Source organism: Dipodomys merriami, unplaced genomic scaffold (genome assembly GCF_024711535.1).
Source record: "Dipodomys merriami isolate MVZ:Mamm:240054 unplaced genomic scaffold, mDipMer1.0.p SCAF_48, whole genome shotgun sequence".
NCBI classification, from domain to species: Eukaryota; Metazoa; Chordata; class Mammalia; order Rodentia; family Heteromyidae; genus Dipodomys; species Dipodomys merriami.
Genome location: NW_027206046.1, coordinates 3,113,456 through 3,136,267, shown reverse-complemented (window position 1 = coordinate 3,136,267; position 22,812 = coordinate 3,113,456). Strand labels below are relative to the sequence as shown.

Genomic DNA, 22,812 nt, shown 5'->3' with positions numbered 1-22,812 from the left:
GGCAGAATCCAGGAATAGAATCCCCTTTCTGGGTCTTTGGCCCACCAGAGTCCTTCTCTGTAATCTGTTGAGGGTTTGTAGTAAACAGAAAATGATTGCATCCCTGCCTCTGACAGCCTCTCTTGCTAACAGTGAGACCCCAAGAAAGTATCCTGATCCCGATCTCAGCTATGTTGTGGTGTTGCATCTGGCCGAGTGCTTCTTAATGTGCTGCAATCGTGAGCAATGAAATATCAGAGACTGGACTGTGGAACTAAGATTTGGGGTGCCAGAGGACCTGTAGCCTTCCACCAGCCACAGACCCCAAGATTCCATTAACCAAGGTTTTTTTTATTGGTCTTGTGCAAAGAAGTAAGACACAAATTTCAACAGGTGACAATATTTTGTATAGAGATGGTAGGTGACCTTCTTATTCTAGGAAGGAGAGCAAATAGATAACAGCCTACAATTTGCATAAACCTAAGAATACCCTTAGGCTCCCACACAGTTTTAGGGTGGAATCTGAGTTCCTGTTAAGCCAGGATCTTTCAGGAAAACTCGCAGCGTTCTAACAGTATATTGGGCGAAGGAAATTCAAACTCTTGATCCTTTCAGGGTCTCACAGTTTGGATTTTGGGGCTCTCACAGTGTGGGATAAGAAATGCTAACTAACTTATACAAAAATGCTTTATTACCCTCTGATGCTTTAGATTCTTTTTTTTTTTTTGGGGGGGGGGTCCAGTCGTGGGGCCTGAACTCAGGGCCTGGGTGCTGTCCCTCAGCTCTTCAGCTCAAGGCTAGCACTCTACCACTTGAGCCACAGCGCCACTTCTGGCTTTTTCTTTTTGCTTATGTGGTGCTGAGGAATCGAACCCAGGGCCTCATGCATGCAAGGCAAGCGCTCTACCACTGAGCCACCTTCCCAGCCCTAATGCTTTAGATTCTTACAAAAGTCGGTTTGAAGCTGGGCACGGGTAGCTCACGCCTGTAATCCTGGCTACTCAAGAGGCTGAGCTCTAAGGATTGTGGTTTGAAGCCAGCCCAGGCAGGAAAGTCTGCGAGACTTCTTTTATCTTCACTTAACCACCAAAAAGTCAGAAGTGGAGCTGTGGCTCAAGTGGTAGAGTACCTACCCTGAGCAAAAAAAAAAAAAAAAGCTCAAGGACAGCACCCAGATCCTGAGTTTAAGCCCCAGTACTGGCACACATACAAAAATATATTGGGAAGTGGCTTAAGTGGTAGAGCACTAGCCTTGAGCAAAAGAAGCCAAGCTAGGGTGCAATACTCTGAGTTCAAGCCCCGGTACCGGTGCAAAAAATAAAAACCAAATACAAAAATAAAAAGTGGGCTTTGAACACCCAGACTCATTACTGAGGATCTGGGTCCGGCCAAAGCAGACCTAACTCCCGTAGGGCAGGTCATCAGTGCCTACCAGAGGGTGCATGATTCTGCCAGCTGTGGGCCTGCTGCAATTGTCACTGCACAGAATGGCTTCATTCTGCAGCCTTGGTCATTAAACTTGAAGAGGTGGGTCCTGGGGGCATCCATGGACAAAGTCCTTAACAAAATGCTTCCCTAAATCAGGCAATTCACAACCCCCTCCCTCCCTCTCTTGTCCCCTCATTGAAAGGCCTGGGGCCTCTTTGCCCCATCTTTTCCTGTAGGATTATTAGACATTTTCCTTGGATAAACAGTAGGGTTTGCTCTCTCGGACAGGATCCAGGCTCCTGTCTCTGGATCAGCCACCATGCGCGTACTGTCCACCAGGTGGCGCTGTGGCCTTAGGACCATCGGTCCTAATAAGCTGTTCTCAGCCTTCACTAGGACAGATGTCAGAACTGTCCATCAAGAAATGGACACTAGGGGCTACTGCTGTAGATGAAGCAGACAGGGGCCAAGGCAGCAGATTCTTCCTACATAAGGATGACCCCTGATCTCTGGGCTATGTAGCAGTGGGTATTTTCCTCCAGGGTCATGGATGTAGCAGTTACTACAGAGACCAAGGCCTGTGGCTTGTACAGTGAATTGAATGGACAACCAATGCTTGGTGCTGGACTTAAAAGTCAGCTGTCCACCAGAGGTCAAAGGCTGTTGATCCATCAGAGGGGGTCCACAGCCCAGTGGCTGAAACCCGGATTCCTATAACAGCATGGGGGGCAGTGGGGGAGGCCCTCAGAAGATCTTAAAGCCCTTTAGTAGGGTCAGGGTGGGCGCCTTGCGTTTGCTCTGGGCACGGGATGACTTCACAGTGACCAGCTTGGCCTGGGCCACAGTGGGCATCTCCTTCAGGTTGGCAGTGGAGAGAGTGTTAAAGGTACAGCTGGCTAGCCCATGGCGGGCAGTAAATGGGATCTGGTGGGTCAGGGCCCTGTCTTCGGAGATGAAGAGGGGCCGGGCCAGAGGGCTCTTCTCTAGTTCCCTCCGGGCTTCCCGCACTGCTTCATGGAAGACGTGCTGCACATGTTCAAAGTCCAGACAAGCAGAGACCTCGAAAAACAGGCATCCGAACCTGCCAGCCAACGCTGCACCCTCGGCCTTGGTGACCTGCCTGAGAGGAAAGCAGGGCGAGGTGGTGAATCATCAGGAAAGTTCTCCTAGGCCGGCAGAACCAGGCCTGTATCCAGCTCCCCACCTTCTGCCTGGGGGGCCCTGAGTCTCAAGTTTCCTCTCTGGACCTTGGGGTGTTGACCTCAGCCACTAAGGCGTGTTAAAAGCCGGAAAGATGAGCCAGGTACCAGTTGTTCATGCCTGTAATCTTAGCTACTCAGGAGGCTGAGATCTAAGGATCATGGTTCAAAGCCAGCCAGGGCAGGAAAGTCTGTGAGACTCTTCTCTCCAATAAACCACCAGAAAACTGGAAGTGGCGCTGTAGCTTAAGTGGTAGAGCGCTAGCCTTAAGCTGGAGAGCTGAGGGACAGTGTTCAGACCAAAACCAAAACAAAATAAAACCAAAACTGGGAAAGATGATTTGTGTTCGGTGCCTAGCCCATAGAGCTGGGGCTCAGTTTAAAAAATGGTGGCTGGTGAGGCACCTGTGGGTCACACCTGTAATCCTAGCTACACAGGAGGCTGAGATCTGAGGATCATAGTTAGAAGCCTGCCCAGGAAAGAAAGTCTGTGAGACTCTCATCTCCAAAGAAATACCAAAAAAGCCAGAAGTGTTGCTGTGGCTCAAGAGGTAGAGCACCTCCAGCCTTGAGCACAAAAGTTCAGGGTCCTGAGCTTCAAACCCCAGGACCAGTACCTCTCCCCTGTCCCCCACGCGCGCACGCTCGCGCGCGCGCACACACACACACACACACACACACACACACACACACACAATGGTGTCTGATGTCACCAAAGTCGGAATTCAGGATGGAAGGAAAAGGTAAGAGATAAGTTGGTATAAAGTTCCCCAAGCCAGACCTGCATATGACCAGAGGAAGAAGGCCAGATGCAGTCTGCTCTCTCCTCTTCCCTTCTGTCAGGAAGTCAGCCTCCCTCTGCCCTGGCTTGTGAAACCAGTGCTAAATAAAAGCAAGAAGTCTGTGGCTGGCAGAGTTCTCAGGACTCATGGGTTTTTATCAGCCTGTCCAGGAGAGGGCAGCAGAGAGCAGAAGAAAAGCACTTTTCCTGGTGTACAGGGGGAAAAGAAGGAAAAAGCACCTTTTCCAGTCTGGTCCCATACTATCTCCTGGAATGACAGGATAAAGTGCTTACAACGGGGAAGATTCTGGAAACTTCTGACCTTCAAGTCAGGACCTGTTGGGTAGGTTAGCTGTCCAGAAGAGGAGACATCAGTGGAGGGTAGGTGGCTCACATCTATAATCCTAGCAACTCAGGAGGCTGATATCTATGGATCCGGGTTCAAAGCCAGCCAAGACAGGAAAGTCTGTGAGACTCTTATCTCCAATTAACCACTAAAAAAAGCTAGAAGTGGAGCTATGTCTCAAGTGGTAGAGCTCTACCCTTGAGCAAAAAAAAGCTCAGGGACAGTACCCTGGCCCTGGGTTCAAGCCTACTACCATAAGACAGAGACAGATAAAGACACACACACACACACACACACACACACACACACACACACACACAGCTCTTCATCTCAAGGCTAGCACTCTACCACTTGTACCACAGCGCCACTTCCGGTTTTCTGTGGTTTATTGGAGATAAGAGTCTCACAGACTTTCCTGCATGGGCTGGCTTTGAACCACGATCATCAAATCTCAGCCTCTTAAGTAGCTAGGATTACAGGCATGAACCACTGGTGCCCAGCTTTTTTTCTTTTCCTTTTCTAGTTCCAGGACTGAGGTGTCAACTCTAGACATTGTGCTTTTTTTTTTTTTTTTGCTCCAGGCTGGTGCTCTACCACTTGAGCCAGCCTCCACTTTAGCTTTTTGCTGATTAACTGAAGATAATCCTTGGATTTGTCTGCCAGGCTGATTTTGAACTGTCTGAGTAGCTAGGATGAGTCACTGGTGCTCAGCTCAAATCCAGTCTTCTGAATTCCTTAAGCACTCCCTGCATCCACTTTAACATGTAACAACGTGCCTTGCTCCCCAAGAAATGACTTGTTCGCCAAGAAGGGAGTCTCAGACTCTTGTGTCAGCCTCTTTATTGTGCCCACCCCCCCAACTCCGTAATTCCCTTCCCCCACTACACATCGGACTTGTTCTAAACAAAGGACCCCTCTTTCCTAACACCTGTTCACTGGATCTTTGGGGCGTGGGAACTCAGGAGCCAGCTGCCAAGAGCAGATAGTGCCACACCAACAAAAGCTCAGAAAGTTACTCATCAGGTCCAGGCAGCAACGGCAGCAGGGGCCCTGGGGCCTACCAGGATAATGTGGAGGGTTGGGGTTGGGGTCATTTGGAAAAAGCAGGCCCCACCTCAAAGTATTCCGATTCCAGGTTGTTTAAAAGCGCAGTATCAGCCAAGCCAAATACAGAGGCAGTGTTCTGTAGCAATCTAGCCTCTGGCCCAGTCTGTGACCTCTGGTTCAAGTCCAAGCCTTTCTAAAAGGGCCTGCCCTGAAGCAGCCAACTGTGGCAGCGAGCCCGAGGGCCTGGCTTGGGAAAGGCAAGAGCTGATTGGGCTACAGAAGACATATGACCCAATGAGCCAATCACAGCCTCTCAGTGCATCTGGAAGGGGGCACTGAATGACTAATCAGCTGACTAACTGGTTACTGGGAATGGGCGCAGAAGGTCATCAAGTAGTCTTAGGCAAGAAAGGGTGAGGCCGAAAGACCACAGAGACCCAGGAGAATGGGAGTGGCTTTGCTGCTTCTTCTCCCGTGTGTGTGTGTGTGTGTGTGTGTGTGTGTGTGTGTGTGTGTGTGTGTGTGTGTGTGTGTGTGTGTGTGTGTGTGTGTCCCCATACTGGGGCTTGAACTCAGGGCCTTTTGCTCTTGCGTGGCATTGTTTGCTCAGGGCTACCACTTGAGCCACGCTTCCATGTCTGGCTTTTTGCAGGTTAACTGGAAATATGAATCTCATTGATTTATCTGCTCAGGCTAAGAAACAGGATTGGCAGAGTTCAAGCTCCTGAGTAGCTGGGATTACAGGCGTGAGCCACCCTGCATGCACACAGCTTGGCTTTGCTTTTGACTTCTGGGGTCCAGCATCTACAGGGTCCAGATACTTGTTCTCAGTACCCCCTGTTCCTTTCCTACACAATCCTTTTCCCTACATTCCAAGTGATGACTGCTCTTGACAGCTAAGTAATCCTGCTTCTGCCAATGTAGAGCGTGAACTTGGAGATGAGCACCAAGGGGCGGGGCCGGGGAGGGGGCGGAGCTGGACACTCACCTATACTGAGCCATATCCAGCTTGTTGCCTAGCAACAGAGCAGGGTAGCCGCGCTGAGTCTCCTTGGCGTGCAGGGCCAGCAGCTCCAGGTAGCTGCTGCTGCCTTCGAAGCTCTGGCGGCTGTCCACGCTGTACACCACCAGGAAGGCGTGGGCCCAATTCAGGTAGCGTTCGCAGTTCCTGGGGGTGTCCTGGGGTGAGGGAGAGAGGAGATGGGGTAAAGGCTCTTACCTGGCCGCCCCCATCACTCTGTGATAACAGTCTTTTGTTTATTGTCTCCCCCCCCCTCCCTGCTCAGGCCTTTTCAAAGGGGCACTTGAGTGTGGATTTGGCCTGGTGTAAAAGGAGACATTGTCTCCTGACCTCCCTCCAGCCATACAGAGAGCCTAAAGACCTTAGGCCCCTGGGCCCAGAGCCAAGAACTCTCCAATAGCCCTTTAGGGGACCCGGTGCCCTAGAGCACTCTAGGTTTGGGGTCAATTTCATGCTGCCTTTATTTATTTATTCATTTAGGTGCCAGTTCTGGGGCTTGAACTCAGGGCTTGGGCCACTGTCCTTGAGCTTTTGTGCTCAAGGCTAGAGGTCTTAAGCCATTATACCACTTCTGGCTTTTTTGGTGATTTCTTGGAGATAGGAGTTTCACGGACTTTCCCTGCCTGGCTTCAAGCCACGATCCTCAGATCTCAGCCTCCTGAGTAGCTAGGATGACAGGCGTGAGTCCCAGGTGCCCAGCTCAAGCTGCTTCTGAATCATCAGTGTGCTCCAGGGAAGGATCATCACCAGCTTTCGAATTTTGGCAATGTAAGACTCAGGCCCAGAAACGGCAGTGCTTCACTCAAGGTTGCACAGCACACTGGAGCTTCAGAGGAATAGAAATTCCCAACCGAGGCCCTGTGTGGATTCTCAGGGCCCACACCCCCTCCCTGCCCTTGTGCATGGGTAAGGGGGTGGGGGTAATTTACCAGGTCTGCGGTGTCCATGACCCTCAGGTGGACAAGCTGGTGGTCCACAGTCTCCTCAGAGCTGTAAGTATCCTCTGAAACACAGATGATCCCTTAGATCAGAGGCAGGCAGGCCACAAACCCAGCCTGTGTCCAGCTTTCCTCTCTGGGTAGATGAGTATTGGGGCTTGAATGATTGGAGCTCATTTCACTCATCTGCCCTCTACCACTTCAGCCGTACCTCACTTCCAGTTTGGATGTGTGTGTGTGTGTGTGTGTGTGTGTGTGTGTGCGCGCGCGCGCGCACGCCCGCATGCCAGTGCTAGGGCTTGAACTCAGGGCCTGGGCACTGTCCCTGAGCTTTTGTGCTCAAAGCTAGCACTCTACCTCTTGAGCCACACCTCCACTTCTGTGTTTTGGTGGTTAGTTGGAGATAAAAGTCTCACAGACTTTCCTGCTTGAGCTGGCTTCAAAACGTGATCCTCAGATCTCAGCCTCCTGAGTAGGTAGGATTATAGGCATGAGTCACTGGTGCCTGGTAAATTGTTGTTGTTGGTGTGGTATTGGTTATGGGACTTGAACTCTGAGCCTGAGTGCTGTCACTTAGTTCTTCAGCTCAAGGTGAACACTCTACCCCTGGAGCCACAGTGCCACTTCCAGTTTCCTGGTGGTTTATTGGAGATAAGAGTCTCACAGACTTTCCTGCCTGGGCTGGCTTTGAACCAAGATCCTCAGATCTCAGCTTCCTGAGTAGCTAGGATTATTGGCATGAGTCACTGGCAATCAGCTTTTTCTATTCTTGTAATCTCCAACCTAAGAAATCAGCAAGTAGCAGTGGTCAGACATGCAAAGAAGATGTCACCCCCAGGGTTCCCCCCCGCAACATTTGCACACATACAAGAACGCACTTGGGCAGGGAAGATGGCTGGGCTGGGAAGGTGGCTCAGTGGTAGAGCGCTTGCCTTGCATGCATGAGGCCCTGGATCTGATTCCTCAGCACCACATAAGCAGAAAAAGCCAGGAGAGGCACTGTGGCTCAAGTGGTAGAGTGCTCGGCTTGAGCTGAAAAGCTGAGGGACAGCGCCCAGGCCCAGAGTTCAAGCCCCATGACTGACCAAAAAAAAAAAAATGTACTCAGTCCTCACTTTCCCCTGCTGGCCCCCTTGGAGTGTGCCCCCCATGCCCAACAAGACCTCTCCAGGCAGAATTGGGGTCCTCTCTGCCTCCTGGCAGCAACCACTGTGAGAACAGCACCCCAGGCCTGATGAATGCAGAGACACACAGTGCTCTGGGGCCGCTGGCAGGCATGCGGGCCTGGACACACGCCAGGTCCACTCACATCCAGCATGAATCACAGACAGCTCCTCGTCGCCAGCCTGCTTGCAGGACTTGGATAAATAGCTGCTCTTATGCAAAGACCAAAAAAACTTGAATGGAAAATATGTCCAAAATGCTTAACTATATTTGAACCCACCCAAAGAGCCGTCTCTGGATGCCAACATTTTGTTGAGATTTGTCTTTATTTTCTTTCTTTCTTTCTTTTTTTTTTTTTTTTTTTTGCCAGTTATGGGGGCGCTGTCCCTCAGCTCTTCAGCTCAAGGTGAGCGCTCTACCACTTGAGCCACAGCACCACTTCCGGCTTTTTCTGTTTATGTGGTGCTGAGGAATCTAACCCAGGGCCTCATGCATGCAAGGCAAGCACTCTACCACCGAGCCACCTTCCCAGCCCCAAGATTTGTCTTTATTTTCTAACCAAAGTCATCTGGAGTACCCTTCCTAATAGGCAGAGAATCCTGGAAAAGGTGTCAGACCTCCTTGTGCCCCCTTACTCCCAACTGCCTTTTTTTTTTTTCTTCTTTTGGTCAGTCCTGGAGCTCGAACTCAGGACCTGGGAGCTGTCCCCGAGCTCTTTTGCTCAAGGCTAGCTCTCTACCTCTTTGAGCCACAGCACCACTTCCAGTTTTCTGGTGGTTCATTGGAGATAAGAGTTTCACAGAGGAGCTGGGAAGATAGCTCAGTGGTAGAGCGCTTACCTTGCATGCCTGAGGCCCTGGGTTCGATTCCTCAGCACCACATAAGCAAAAAGAAAAAAGCCGGAAGTGGCGCTGTGGCTCAAGTGGTAGAGTGCTAGCCTTGAGCTGAAGAGCTGAGGGACAGTGCCCAGGCCCAGAATTCAGGCCCCACAACTGGACCCCCCCCAAAAAAAAAAAAGAGTTTCACAGACTTTCCTGCCCCGTTCTGGCTTTGAACCTGGACTCTCAGACCTCAGCCTCCTAATTGTGTGTGTGTGTGTGTGTGTGTGTATGTGTGTGTATGTACACATGCTGGTACTGGGGCTTGAAACTCAGGACCTGGGTGTTGTCCCTTAGCTTTTACACTCAAGGATGGTACTCTTATCACTGAAGCCACATCTCCACTTCTGGCTTTTTTTTTTTTTTTTGTCGGTCATGGGGCTACAACGCCACTTCCGGTTTTCTGGTGATTTATTGGAGATAGGAGTCTCACGGTCTTTCCTGCCCGGGCTGGCTTTGAACCGCGATCCTCAGATCTCAGCCTCCTGAGTAGCTAGGATTACAGGTGTGAGGCACAGATGCCGAGCTAGAGTAATAAAAGGAACACGTTTCTGGGCAGAGTGTCTGTAGTGAGAGAAAGCTCCAGAGATGGAGCTTGTTTAAGTCCTTGCTAGAGCAGGATGAAGAGGAGAGGGGCTGAGTGTGGTGAGCAGTTGCAGCCTTTCTATGAGAGGAGGACATTCTCAAAGGCTTTCCCTGGGCTCAGCACCAGCAAAGCCCTCCCACAAGCAGCCTCCCTAACAGCTCCCACAGTCACAGCCCACGACAAAGCCCAGCTCACACAGACAGCTCCGTCTATACGCTCCATCTAGATGGGGAAAGTGAGGCACGGAGAGCAGTACTTCATCTTCGTCCTTTGCATTAGAGACTCCTGGATCTTAGGCAGATCTTCGGATCTGCTTCCATTTCTCCACCGATTAAACGTGTGTGTGTGTGTGTGTGTGTGTGTGTGTGTGTGTGTGTGTGTGTGTGTGTGATAATGATTTTTGAAAGAGAACCCTAAAAGCCCCAAATCCAACTTCATGGTATAAGAGCGTCTGGCTCTGTATACCTGCTGGAACTGGGGGTGAATCTCCATCTCAAGGGGATCCCCAGATGGTCAGGCTCTTGGAAGATGCTAGAAAAGTCTAAAGAACTGTTGTGCTAACATCGGCCTGAAGCCCATCTACTGAAAGTCCAGAAATTTCTTCACAGGATCTTCTGGCTGCTGCTCTTCTTGGAGGTAGGACAGGGCCTCTGAGCAATGGTGCCATTCCCTAGAATGTCCTGGTAGAGAGGGCCTGGCATTGTCTTCACCCACACGCTGGGGTGACATGTGATTAACTACTGTGTGGTGGCTGTGTCCTGCCCCAGTCAGAAATGTCTAGGGATAGTTCTCAGGCTCTGAGTTCAAGTCCCAGGACCAGTACAAATAAAGACATAAATACATAGATAAATCAATTTCAGAAACACAGATCTGATCAAGTCTGAGGGGATCTCAGGCACTGTGTATGGAAAGCCACTTGAGGAGAAAGTAAAAGTGAAGAAGCATTCAGAGTCTCTTCTGGGTCAAGTTATGTCCTTAATTCTCACAGCAACTCTCTGAGATAGATGGTTTATAATCATGTTTGCAGATGAGAAAACTGTTGCTCAGAGTGGTTAAGTGACTGTTTCCAAGTTGCACAGCCAGCAAATAAATGGCAGAGTCTTGATTCAAACCCACTTCTGACAGGTACCCAAACACCCACACTGTTCCCATGGTACAGCTGAAGCCAATAAAATAACCTAAGAAGCCAGGTGCCAGTGGTTCACACACGCTGGTAATCCTAGCTATTTAGGAGGCTGAGACCTGAGGATCATGATTCAAAACCAGGCTAAGTGGGAAAGGTTGTGAGATTCTTATTTCCACTTAACCACCAGAAAACCAGAAGTGGCTCTGTGGCTCAAAAATGGAAGAGTGCTGGGGCTGGGAAGGTGGCTCAGTGGTAGAGCACTTGCCTTGCATGCCTGAGGCCCTGGGTTCGATTCCTCAGCACCACATAAGCAAAAAGAAAAAAGCTGGAAGTGGCGCTGTGGCTCAAGTGGTAGAGCGCTAGCCTTGAGCTGAAGAGCTGAGGGACAGCGCCCAGGCCCAGAGTTCAGGCCCCACGACCGGACCCAAAAAAAAAAAAAAAAAAAAATGGAAGAGTGCTAACCTTGAGCAAAAGAACTCAGGGAAAGGGCTCAGGCCCTGAGTTCAAACCCCATGACTGACCATCTCCCCCCACCCCACCCCCACAATTTTGTTTTATTTTATTTTGTTTTTCTCATGGGATTGAAAGTCTGGCTCAGAAAGCAGCCCTCTTGGAGAACGTTTCTCAAAGGTCTGTTTTCTGGAAAAGAACACCAAGTGACCATCTTGAAAACAACATGTCTTTGCCTGTGAATATCTTGCTTCCTTTGGCTTTTTGATCTTCATTCTTTGGAAATCTCCTCATACCTTCTATTTTAGGGCAAACGAGTCCGGTCTGTGTTCTCTGAGCTGAGCCAACTCCCCAGCTCTCTGAAGGTGGGCTGTGGCACGGGTATTTGTGCCACTTGAACCAATCTCTCTAAAACCAAATGATCCTGCAGCCTCCACCCGGAGGCCCCAAGGGGCGGGGGGGAGGGGGAAACCCAGGAGGGTCCCAGGGGAGCAGAGGTCAGAGGGAAACACTTTTCTTACCCAAGTTGGGGTCATATTCGCTGATAAACCTCTTTGTCAGAAACTTCACCGTGAGGGCTGCAAGAGAGAAAAAGGTGGGTTCAATCTCTTCTCCCCGTGCTTGCGTGTGTGTGTGTGTGTGTGTGTGTGTGTGTGTGTGTGTGTGTGTGTGTGTGTGTGTGTGTGTGTGTGTGTATTTATCCGGACTGTGGTTAGAAGCCCAAGAGACAGAGAACAGAGTTGACCCCTGGGCTATTCCTCCAAGGGGACGAGCCCCAAGATCCTGGGAGTTCATGAGGTCCAAGCCAAACCATGACCCCCAAGGAAACAACGTTCCAGCCCTACTTCCCCCCCACCCTTCATCTTGGGCTTTGGCTCTGTCAGGGCCTCTACCTCACATGGAAAACTCTAGAATGAAGATTTCTCTTCTAGACTTCATCCCCAGAACTGATTTTAACCATCTAAAGCAAGAGTTAGCCAACTATTACACTGTATTGTTTCCTTCCTTCCTTCCTTCCTTCCTTCCTTCCTTCCTTCCTTCCTTCCTTCTTTTTCTTTCTCTTTCCTTCCTTTCTTTCTTCCTCCTTCCCTCACCTCCTCTTCCTCCTCCCCCTCCTCTTCCTTTTTGTGCTATTACTGGGGCTTGAACTCAGAGCTTCATACTCTTGTTTAGCTTTTTTTGCTCAAGGCTGGTACTTTACAACTTGAGCCATAGTTCCACTTCTTGCTTTTGGGTGGTGAACTGGAAATAAGAGTCTCTTGGATTTGTCTCTCCTGATTGGCTTCAAAGTGTGAGCTTCAGGCTGGGAAGGTGGCTCAGTGGTAGAGTACTTGCCTAGCATGCATGAGGCCCTGGGTTCCATTCCTCAGCACCACATAAGCAGAAAAAGCTGGAAGTGGTGCTGTGGCTCAAGTGGTAGAGCACTAGCTTTGAGCTGAAAAGCTGAGGGACAGCGCCCAGGACCAGAGTTCAGGCCCCATGACTGACCAAAAAAAAATGTGTAAGCCTCAAATCTCAACCTCCTGAGTAGCTAGGATTGCAAGTGTAAGCTACCACATTTGGCTATGTTAGATGGTTTAAAAGATGTGATCTTGCCAAGGAAAAATCCTTATAATTTCTTTTATAGGATTCCTCACAGTGTCCATTTACAAATTAATACCCAGGGAATACATATTTTAAAAGTGAAATTCCTTCAGTCATGTAGCCACTGGCCACACCTTCTCAGAGGTGCAGGTCACAAGCTAATACTCAAAGAGACAAGAGCTAAACTTCTCTGTGTAAAAAACAAATTTTTGTCCCCTTTCTGAGCCCTGGGAAGGCTGGCTTCAAAATAAAAATGGAGGCCAAATGCTGGTGGCTCACACCTGTAAACCTAGCTATTCAAAATGCTGAGATCTGAGGATCACAGTTCGAAGCCAGCCTAGGCAGACAAATCTGAGAGACTTTGATCTTCAATTAACCAGGGGGGAAAAAAGCAGAAGAGGTGTGGCTCAAGTGTTAGGGTGCCAGCCTCGAAAGAAAAATAACTAAGCAAAAGGTGAGCCTCCCCCCAGTACTGACATAGAAAGAGAAAAAGAAAGAAAGAAAAAAGAAAGAAAGAAAGGGAAAGAGGGAAGGAAGGAAGGAAGGAAGGAAGGAAGGAAGGAAGGGAGGAAGGAAGGAAGGAAGAAAGGAAGGAAGGAAGGAAGGAAGGAAGGAAGGAGGAAAGGAAGGAAGGAAGGAAGGAAGGAAGGAAGAAAGGAAGGAAGGAAGGAAGACAAGCTAGTTTTGTTTTTAAAATCAGAGTCTAGGTCCCAAAGATGTCAAAGAACACCCCTACCCCTTCAGTGGCTCACATTTGTCATCCTAGCTACTCAAGAGGCTGAGAGCTGAGGACTGAGATTAGAAGCCAACCCAAGGCAGGAAAGTCCCTGAGATTCTTCTCTTCAATTAATCACCAAAAAACCAAAGTGGAGCTGTGGCTCAAGTGGTAGCATGCTAGCCTTGAGCACAAAAGCTCAGACAGCACCTACGTCCTGAATTCAAGCCCCAGGATAGAACAGGGGTGTGCACGCATGCGCGCAATCACACACACACACACACACACACACACACACACACACACACACACACACACACACCCAGAAGGAAACCCACAACTTAGCAGAGGCTGGGCTGAGCACTTCTGTGGAGAAGCCCCCTTCCCCCTTCCCTCCCCCTTTCAGCTGCTTGGGACTGTGGGGAGACGTGGTGTTTGGGGGTCTCTGCCTGTGGTGGTGACAGAGTTCAGCTTGGCAGAAATGCCCTCAGTGGAAGCCCCCATCTTATCTTGCTTCATCCAAGATAAGTCCCTGGCACCTGGGACCACAGTCGAATGTGTTTCTAGAAAGTCCAGAGAGGTCAGGCTTGAAAGAAATCCCTCTGATAAGGAAACACAGCCTGTCAGAATCCCAAGGAGAAGGAGGGGGTGGGGGCTGTCTTCAAGGAGGATGGGGGGGTGTCTGTCCCCAAGAATACAACAGCCGGGGACTTTACCCTCTCCCGTCTATGAGGGGCTGAGGCGGGCTGGCAGGGCGTAAGCCAGCCAGTGGTGGACATGTTGAAAATGAAGTCTGTCTGTAACTTGTGGGTGGGGAGGGAGGGGAACACTGGGAGAGAGTGAGGGAAGGGGTGACATTGTCTAAAAAGAAAGGTACTCATTGCCTGACTTCCGTGATGAACCCCTCTGCCCATCGCCTTGAGAATAACCACTTAAAAATGTTTAAAATGAGGGCTGGGAAGGCGGCTCAGTGGTAGAGCGCTTGCCTTGCATGCCTGAGGCCCTGGGTTCCATTCCTCAGCACCACATAAGCAAAAAGAAAAAAGCTGGAAGCGGCGCTGTGGCTCAAGTGGTAGAGCGCTAGCCTTGAGCTGAAGAGCTGAGGGACAGCGCCCAGGCCCAGAGTTCAGGTCCCACGACTGGACCCCCCCCCCCAAAAAAGTTTAAAATGAAAACCACCACCACCACCATCCCCCCTCCCCAGCCAGTTGTAAAGCTGACCAAATTCAAAGGGGTGGAGGTGGCCAGGTTGGAGATGCAGACCTTCCTTGTCTGGAGACAAGGACTGAGAGATGAGGGCTGGGCTGGGTGGGGGGGACCCAGCTGTTAATCCGGGACCTAGAGGATTGAGATGGACAGACAGATGGACGGACTGACGGACTGACAAAGAACCAGATGAAAGAGCTGGAGAGGCTGAGAACCAGCCCCAGAGAAACTGAGGCAGATCACATTACTCTAGGCTCTCCTCCACGTTCCCCCGGGGAAGGAACCCCACTCCTGACCACCCCCCCACCCCCCCATACTCCAAGCGGTAGGAGGGAGGGTCCCACCAAGGGGGAGGGGGTGTCCCCACCCTGCACACACACATGCACACACACATGCATGCATGCACACACACGCACACACACACATGCACACACACACGCACACACACACACATGCACACACACACCACTCACCGGACTTGCCCGCCCCGCGGCGCCCCAGGATGGCCAGGTTGACCTCCAGGGGTGCGCTGTGCACCCCGCTGCTGCCCGTGCGGGGCTTCCCGAACACCGAGGCCATGGTGCAGCCGGCGGCGGTGCAGCCCGCCGGGCCCGGGCCAGCGACCAGCGCGCCCGCTGCCGCCGGGGGAGGGGCCCCGGGGCCGGCGGGCGGGGCCGCCCCGCGCCCAGCGCCTTTTAAGGCCTGCAGGATCCCCCCCCTCCCCGTGGATGGCCTGCACCCAGGCCATCCCTGATCCTCTTCCCCTACTCCCCCAAGCGTCCCCAGGAGACAATCGGGGTGGGGGGCCAGGATGGATCGGAAGGGCCTTTCCAGCCTCCTCCAGGTCTCTGCCCATCCACACAAACATCACCCCATCCTTGGTGGCCACCAAGGCCCCCACGCCTCCTCCTCCAGGCAGCCACCGGGATCGACCCCCGGGGAGGGGGGTTGGGGGGAGCTGGCCAGTATGGGCTCAACTCCATGAACCCCAACTCAATCCTGGATTACTGTTTCTCCTCCATAGGAACGAACCCAGTTGTTGTTTGTGGCTGCCTGTGTAAATAGGGTGTTTGTTCTAAAATCTGGCGTGCACGCGCACGCGCGCGCGCACACACACACACACACACACACACACACACAACTTTTGCTTACAGCAAATCAGAGATTAATGACGAAGCTTGGGGAGGGGCCGGTCTCCCCCTTATTTTTTAATTCTCTTTGAGAAACTTGGTCATCGGGGTCAGGGTTCTTGGGGTTTGTGTCCTCCTCATCTATAAATATTTCCACCTCAGTCTCCTGACTGCTGGGATTACAGGTGTGTGCTACCAATCTGAGTGTTAGTTCCTGTGTCTAAACTACTGGTAGATCAGCAGCTTGGTCTGGGGATGGTCTCAAGAGAGAGCTCAGCTGAATAATGATTTAAGACCAGTTTCCACATTTCTATGGCCTCATCTCATTTGTTAGGCTGTTTTATGACTGTCTTTAATAGCTCACTTTGTTTCCGAGTCACATTTCCCTGTAGTTTTGCATCGTGTTCTGTGGGCAGATGTTTGTCTTGAACTCCTGCTCTTACTTGGCTTTTTTTTTTTTTTCCAGTCCTGGGGCTTGAACTCAGGGCCTGGGCACTGTCCCTGAGCCTCTCTGTGCTCAAGGCTAGCCCTCTACCATTTGAGCCACAGCACTACTTCTGGCCTTTTCTCTTTATGTGGTACTAAGGAATCGAACCCAAGGCTTCATGCACACGAGGCAAGCACTCTACCACTAAGCCCCCTTCCCAGCCCTTGCTTGGCTTTTTAACTCAAGGCTGGTGCTCTATCACTTGAGCCACACTTGCACGTCCTGCTTTTTGGTGGTTAACTGGAGATAAGAGTCTCAGGACTGTTTCTGCTCAAGCTAACTTTGAACCTCAATCCTCAGATCTCAGCCTCCCTGAGTAGCCAGGCTTACAGGTGTGAGCACAGCTCCCTTTCTGACAAATGCAGTTGCTTTTTCTTTAAAACCCAGACTAACCAGATGGCAGCAGCAAGGAGACAGAGGTGGATTCTAAGCCTGGGGACTGCCCTTGGATGACCTTGATGTTCTGCTGACCTTGATGGGAACTAAGGGGGGGGGGGTCAGGCCACCATGTTTCACAGGATGGAACAAAATGACCTTTAGTTCCCTTCTAATCCAGACATGATTTGATCTGGTGACTTGCTGTTACTCAGATCTTCAACAATCACAGCTGAAGGTTCCATCCGGCCATTGTTAAAGTCTCAGGCTTGGAGAGTTCACCTGCACTGTCTTCAAGCTATTGTTCATCCCTCAACCCCAAATTGATCGTTGTAGCTTAACCGTCTTTACTGTGGGACACAGAAACAAGCTACTCATGCTTCTGGGTCACAATTCTTCATCATTCTGTGTGTGCTAGTATCAGGACTCGAACACAGGATCTCAACATTCTCTCTCGGCTTTTTCTGCTCAAGGCTGATGCTCTACCACTTGAGCCACAGCTCCACTTTTGGCTTTTTGCTGGTTAATTGGGAATTTGAGAGCCTCATGGAATTTTGATCAAGCTCTTTAGATCTCAGCCTCCTAAGTAGCTGGGATTACAGGTGTGAGCCAACACACCCAGCATTCCTCATCTTTAGAACAGGGAGAATAGAAGATTTATATCGATAATGTGGAAGAGTCCCATTCAGAGCCACTCCATAACCCAGAGAAGCACCTTCTAGACCCTCCTAATTCCTTCCACTTTAATTCAAGCAAGGGTTATGTTAGGACAAATAATCCATCTTCCTCCATAATCCATCTTCCTCTGGTAAAGGACCCTCAAGCAACCAAAATATGGAAGCTATACCAGTGATCCCAACAGTGGGCATACAGCAAGTGCTTAATAGATGTCTCTAGAGTGAACATTGAGGCATAGCCAGAAATGGCATACAATAGAATCTTTCTTTGGTGCTTGTACTGGGACTTGAACTCAGGGCTTGGGTGGTGTTCCTGAGCTTTTTTTTTTTTGCTCAAGGCTGGTGCTTTAGCACTTGAGCCACCGCTTCACTTCTAGCAGTTAACTGGAGATAAGAGTCTCAAAGGACTCTTCTGACCTGGCTAGCATTGAACTGTGATCCTGAGATCTCAGCCTCCTGAGTAGCTAGAATGACAGACATGAGTCACTGGCACCCAGCAGCGATCGTAGGGGCTTTTGATCCTGGGCCCCTAACTTGTAGGAATCCCCAGAATACTGGAAGGGAAGGAAACCCAGCCTCTTTCCCAGGACAATCTCCAGTCACACAGCCTTTGTCCAGAAAGATCCCCAACTCCAGTCTGATGAAGAAGGCCTGGCCTTTTCCACCTATGTGGACCTGTGAGGCTTTCCTGATACCCGATGGTTCTAGGGCGCCAACCCCCCTAGGAGCCACACTAGGCCTAAGGCTCTTCTTTGGGACCCCTCAGTGATGATACTGCGTTCTGGAATCACACCATGACAAACTTCCCTGACATCAAAGCTGAGCAGAGCCTTACATCATGCTGGAGGGGGGGCGGGGGATCTGTCTCTCATCTCCTAGGAAAGGCCTAAAGACCTAGAGTCTGACCCAGACTTCTGCCTGGGATGGGGGTGGGAACCCCCACCTTGCACAGTATGTGGGGGGAGGGGGCAAAGTGGAGAGGGAGGTTGGTTGGGGGGGGAGGGATGGGGGTCAGGCAGGGCCTGGGAACTCCGTGGGCTGCCCACAAGCCAGGACTGCTCCTTGTCCTCTCCAAATCCCAGGGGACCCCCTCAGTGTCTGCGAGGAGGAAATTCTCCCCGCCCTGAGGCAGGCCACACCCACTGGCGCCCGAAGGGGGCGGGCCCCGAGGGCGGAGCTTCAGAACCAAGGCCTCCTATTGGGTGACTCCCTTCCTTACTGCTTGGCCGCTGAAGAAACTGGGTGTGTGCTTGAGTCTCTACCCACACAGAAGAGGGGCTGGGGCTGGGGGCTGGGGGAGATCAAAAAGCAAGCAGAGAGCAAAGTCTGGCCAGGAAGCCTTTGGGCTCCTTCCACCACCTCCTGCTCTCAGGAGGACACGATGGCTCCATTTGGTTGTGTCTGGCAGTTATTAAGTGTTAGGGAACAGAAGCGAACCATGACCCCAGGCTTGGGGCTGTGATTACTCAGCCCTGCCTTCTCTCCTTGGGTCTCCCAGAAGCAGCAAGCTAGTGGGGGTGGAGAGGCGCCGCCAGACTGGGCTGGAAAGCAGGTCTGAGGTCAGCAGACAGGGTCCAGTTCAATCCCACGCCATCGCTCAATGCCAGCTGCCCCTCTCCTCTCTCAGACCACCTTCTTCTAGGAGGTGGGAATGGCCAGGGAACTCATCTTACACTCAGGGGCTGGCACTGCAGAGCACACTTGTGGTACCTGCTGCCTGGACCTTCCAGGCCTTCTCAGGCAATGTTTTGGCCTCAGAGAAGGCAAGAAGCTGGCAAGAAGACCTGGAATAGGACTCATGGGACTCTTGTTCCCCACCCAACCCCCATCTCCTTCTCCTCTTCCTGCCTGGTCCCAAGGGCACAGCATTTGAGATATTTCTGGCAGCTCTCCTGCAGACCGCTGGCTTCCCAGGCTCACACAAGTGGTCCCCACATCCCAGACTCTTTTTTGATGAGGTGAACTGTTGTAAGAGTTTCCTAGTTGGGGGCGGGGGGGAGCATTCTGATGTTTGCAAATGTATCTGTAAAAGTCTATCCATTAGGCTGGGAATGCAGCTTGGTGGTAGAGTGCTTGCCTAGCATGCATGAAGCCCTGGGTTTGATTCCTCAGTACCATACACACACAGAGAAAGCTGGAAGTGGTGCTGTGGCTCAAGTGGTAGAGTGCTAGCCTGGAGCAAAAGAAGCTCAGGGACAGTGCCCAAGCCCTGAGTTCAGGCTCCAGGACTGGCAAAAAAAAAAAAAGAAAAGAAAAGGCTATGGAGACATGTTCCTTAAGGCAGAGGGAAAGTTCATCTGTTCTTCTCCCACTTTCTGCCTGGTTATCAAGTGCCACTCTAGCCTCCAGAACATGGCAGAGCTGGGAGTCCATGGCATACACGTGGCTGAGATCTGAGGATCACAGTTTGAAGCAGCCTGGGTAAGAAAGTCTGTGAGACTCTTATCTCGGTGATTTTATACACCCCCCCCCCACACACAATATACTAGAGAGAGAGAGGTGGGGAGGGAGAGAGAGAGTGTGTCCTTGGTCTTCAGCTCTATATTTGCCCTTTTCCCCTCAAGGCTGGCACTCTACCACTTGTGCTACAGCTCCGCTTCCAGTTTTTTGCTGATTTACTGGAGTCTCAGGGGCTTTTCTGCATGAGATGGCTTACAGGTGGGAGCCACTAGCACCTGACAATTTTTAACAAATCTTGACATTGAAATTTAACCCCTGGGTCAAGGGGCGGAGCCTCAGCCCAGCCTCAGAACTGAGCCTCCACTTGGATGATCCCTACTACCTGGCTGATGAAGGAAGGTGGAAATTGGGTGTGCAAGGGTCATTATTAAAAGAAGCCCTTCTCATCCACAGGCATGTGATCACCTGAGGACCCCCCCACACACACACTTTTATTCTCCCAAGATCCAAAGCCACACCGCAGCAGAGTGGTCAGGTACAGGTTCCCTTTCCCAACCTATATCAAAAACTGCTTCCACATGCTTATTGGATACTCACCTGCAGGTAGAGCTGTTACTTTTCCCATTTTCCCCAAAAGGAAACTGAGGCAGGAGCCCGGTTTTGCTCCCTGGTTTCACTTCCCTCCAACCCATGTCTGTCCTACCCTTCTGAGCTGATGGGTGACTTCTTCCTTAGAAAGACCCAGGTCAAGTCACCTGAGCCTCCTGGAGAACACGAAGATCCTGTCCCAGCTCTCTGACTGGTTCCATTTTTCAAGAGGAGGAAAGCAGGATTCAAATCAGGGACTTTGGAGTCCTTGCATTCATGGTGACACCGCTGGCATGGAGCAAGTGACCCGGTCTGGCTTTACCAGTAGCCCATGCAGAGCCCAACAACAGGCAGTAGGAGGTGACCAGTAGATGATCGCTCTGTGATCTGTGTCTTACAGGTGTCCAGAGGTCCTCTGGGCCCGTGGCCATCCACCCTGCGGGCTGTCAGATCACATGAGCTGGTCCTATCTTTAGCTAGGGAAGTATTTATATCCCCTAGGGAAGTTTATTTTCCCCCCCACTGTGTGTGTGTGTGTGTGTGTGTGTGTGTGTGTAGGGGGGGAGGCCCCCGAGTTCATAGCCAGCCAGGAGGTATTCCTCCTCCCCAACCCCCACACACCCCTATTCCCAGCCTTGGCCTCCTCCCCTTCTGATTCACCATGCCTCGGGACCCGGGGGTCCCGGTGCAGGTGTGGGTGGACGGCCAGCTCTTCCAGGCCGATCGGGCCCTGTTGGTGGAGCACTGCGATTTCTTCCGCGGTCTGTTCCGCTCGGGCATGCGGGAGGCGCGCGCCGCCGAGGTGCACCTGGGCGCGCTGAGCGCGGGCGGCTTCGGCACGGCGCTGCGGGTGCTGCGCGGAGAGCGGCCGGCGCTGGCGGCCGACGACGAGCTGCTGCAGGCCGTGGAGTGCGCCGCCTTCCTGCAGGCGCCGGCGCTGGCGCGTTTCCTGGAGCACAGCGTCACGTCGGACAACTGCGTGCTGCTGTGCGAGGCGGCCGCCGCCTTCGGCCTGCGCGATGTGTTCCACGGGGCCGCGCTGTGCATCCGCGACGGCGCGCACGAGCTGCAGGCCCAGCTGGCTCTGCCCGAGGCCCGCGACTACGTGGCCACCCTGAGACCCAGCTGTTACGTGGCGCTGACCACGCACACGCCCGCGCCGGGCTTCCTGGAAGACGCCTCCCGCACCATGTGCTACCTGGACGAGGAAGGGGACGCGTGGCGCACGCTGGCCGCGCTGCCCCTGGAGGCCAGCACCATGCTGGCGGGCGTGGCCACGCTGGGCAACAAGCTGTACATCGTGGGCGGCGTGCGGGGCGCCAGCAAGGAGGTGGTGGAGCTGGGTTTCTGCTACGATCCGGAGGGCCACACGTGGCGCCGGTTCCCCAGCCCGCACCAGCCGCGCTACGACCTGTCGCTGGCGGGGTTCGACGGCCGCCTGTACGCCATCGGCGGCGAGTTCAACCGCACCCCGGTGAGCTCCGTGGAACGCTATGATCCGATCGCCGGCGGCTGGAGTTTCGTAGCCGATCTCCCCCAACCCGCCACCGCCGTGCCCTGCGCGCAGGCCCGCGGCCGCCTCTTCGTGTGTCTCTGGCGACCCGCCGACACCACGGCCGTGCTGGAATACGCCGCGCGCGCCGACGCCTGGCTGCCCGTGGCCGAGATGCGACGTCCGCAGAGCTACGGCCACTGCATGGTGGCGCACCGCGACAGCCTCTACGTGGTGCGCAACGGCCCTTCCGACGACTTCCTGCACTGCGCCATCGACTGCCTCAACCTGGCCACCGGCCAGTGGACGGCGCTGCCCGGCCAGTTCGTCAACAGCAAGGGCGCGCTCTTCACCGCCGTGGTGCGCGGCGACACGGTCTACACCGTCAACCGCGTGTCCACGCTGCTCTACGCCATCGAGGGCGGCATGTGGCGGCTGCAGCGGGAGAGGATCGGCTTTCCCCGGCCTGGATCCCTGCAGACTTTCCTCCTGCGGCTGCCCCCCGGCGCTCCGGGACCTGTGGCCACCCCTTTGCCAGAACTGTGATCCTCCTACTTTTTACAGGACAGCCTCTTGAGTTTTCTTGAGTCTCGGGGCCTCGGTGGCGGCTGGAAATGCCTTTATCTTCTCCCCCCTATGGAGACACTCTGTGTGGAAATCTGTCGAAGCTGATGGTACTGAGCCCTTCCATCACAGTGGGCTTTGTGGAGAGCTGGTGGGTAAGGGAGGGTACTTTGGGAAAGGGGCAGGGGGCGGGGAGGTTAGGATTTGAACAACCCAGGCTTTGTGTATGAATGGGCCAGTAATCAAACACAGCTAGGTGTGGGTATAGTGAAGGTGCTAACCAAAACTCTCAGTCAGTACAAATTAAGCACTTAATGTGAGCCGGAGACAATGCTAGACCAAAGGAGAGTTGTAGTGGCCACACGGGGTAGATCAAGCGTAGAGTCCAGCCCAGAACGACTCAAGGCTAACCTAACAGGGAATGACAAAGAGGTTTCCAGTGCTGCTGGGTGCAGTGGCTCACGCCTGTAATCCTAGCTACTTGGGAGACAAACATCAGGGGATCTTGATTCAAGTCCAGCTTGGTTATAAAAGCTCTCAAGACTCCATCTCAACAAATGATAGGTGCACCTGTCATCCCAAATTACACAAGAGCTGGGTGCAGTGACGTGGGTGCCTGGCATCCTAACAACAGAAGGAAGTACAAATAGG

General features: G+C 52.3%; 2 protein-coding genes across 3 annotated transcripts; one reads left to right on the top strand and one right to left on the bottom strand.

The window, feature by feature from the left end:
- Positions 1–254: 254 nt before the first annotated feature.
- On the bottom strand, positions 255–20,260 carry Rasl12 (RAS like family 12). Of its 2 annotated transcripts, none has more exons than XM_069995171.1 (5): positions 20,115–20,260; positions 11,465–11,521; positions 6,731–6,804; positions 5,769–5,959; positions 255–2,527 (listed from the first exon to the last, which is right to left on the bottom strand). In XM_069995171.1, the coding sequence occupies exons 1-5, from the start codon at positions 20,140–20,142 to the stop codon at positions 2,152–2,154; spliced, it is 726 nt and encodes a 241-aa protein (XP_069851272.1). In that variant the 5' UTR covers positions 20,143–20,260; the 3' UTR covers positions 255–2,151. The 2 variants fall into 2 exon arrangements, with proteins under 2 accessions (XP_069851272.1, XP_069851271.1); XM_069995170.1 differs by lacking the exon at positions 20,115–20,260 and adding an exon at positions 14,922–15,093.
- A 506-nt stretch (positions 20,261–20,766) lies between these two features.
- On the top strand, positions 20,767–22,290 carry Kbtbd13 (kelch repeat and BTB domain containing 13). The gene has a single exon (XM_069995442.1). The coding sequence runs from the start codon at positions 20,767–20,769 to the stop codon at positions 22,141–22,143; it is 1,377 nt and encodes a 458-aa protein (XP_069851543.1). The 3' UTR covers positions 22,144–22,290.
- The last annotated feature ends 522 nt before the right edge of the window (positions 22,291–22,812 follow it).

Excerpts from the sequence above, each read along its gene's own strand:
- Kbtbd13 (XM_069995442.1), top strand. The coding sequence starts at position 20,767 with ATGCCTCGGGACCCGGGGGTCCCGGTGCAGGTGTGGGTGGACGGCCAG.
- Rasl12 (XM_069995170.1), bottom strand. The coding sequence starts at position 15,027 with ATGGCCTCGGTGTTCGGGAAGCCCCGCACGGGCAGCAGCGGGGTGCAC. Across the intron at positions 11,522-14,921 it reads CCGCGGGGCGGGCAAGTCCG|CCCTCACGGTGAAGTTTCTG; the intron begins GTGAGTGGTGTG and ends TCTCTCTTGCAG. Across the intron at positions 2,528-5,768 it reads CTGGATATGGCTCAGTATAG|GCAGGTCACCAAGGCCGAGG; the intron begins GTGAGTGTCCAG and ends CTTTCCTCTCAG.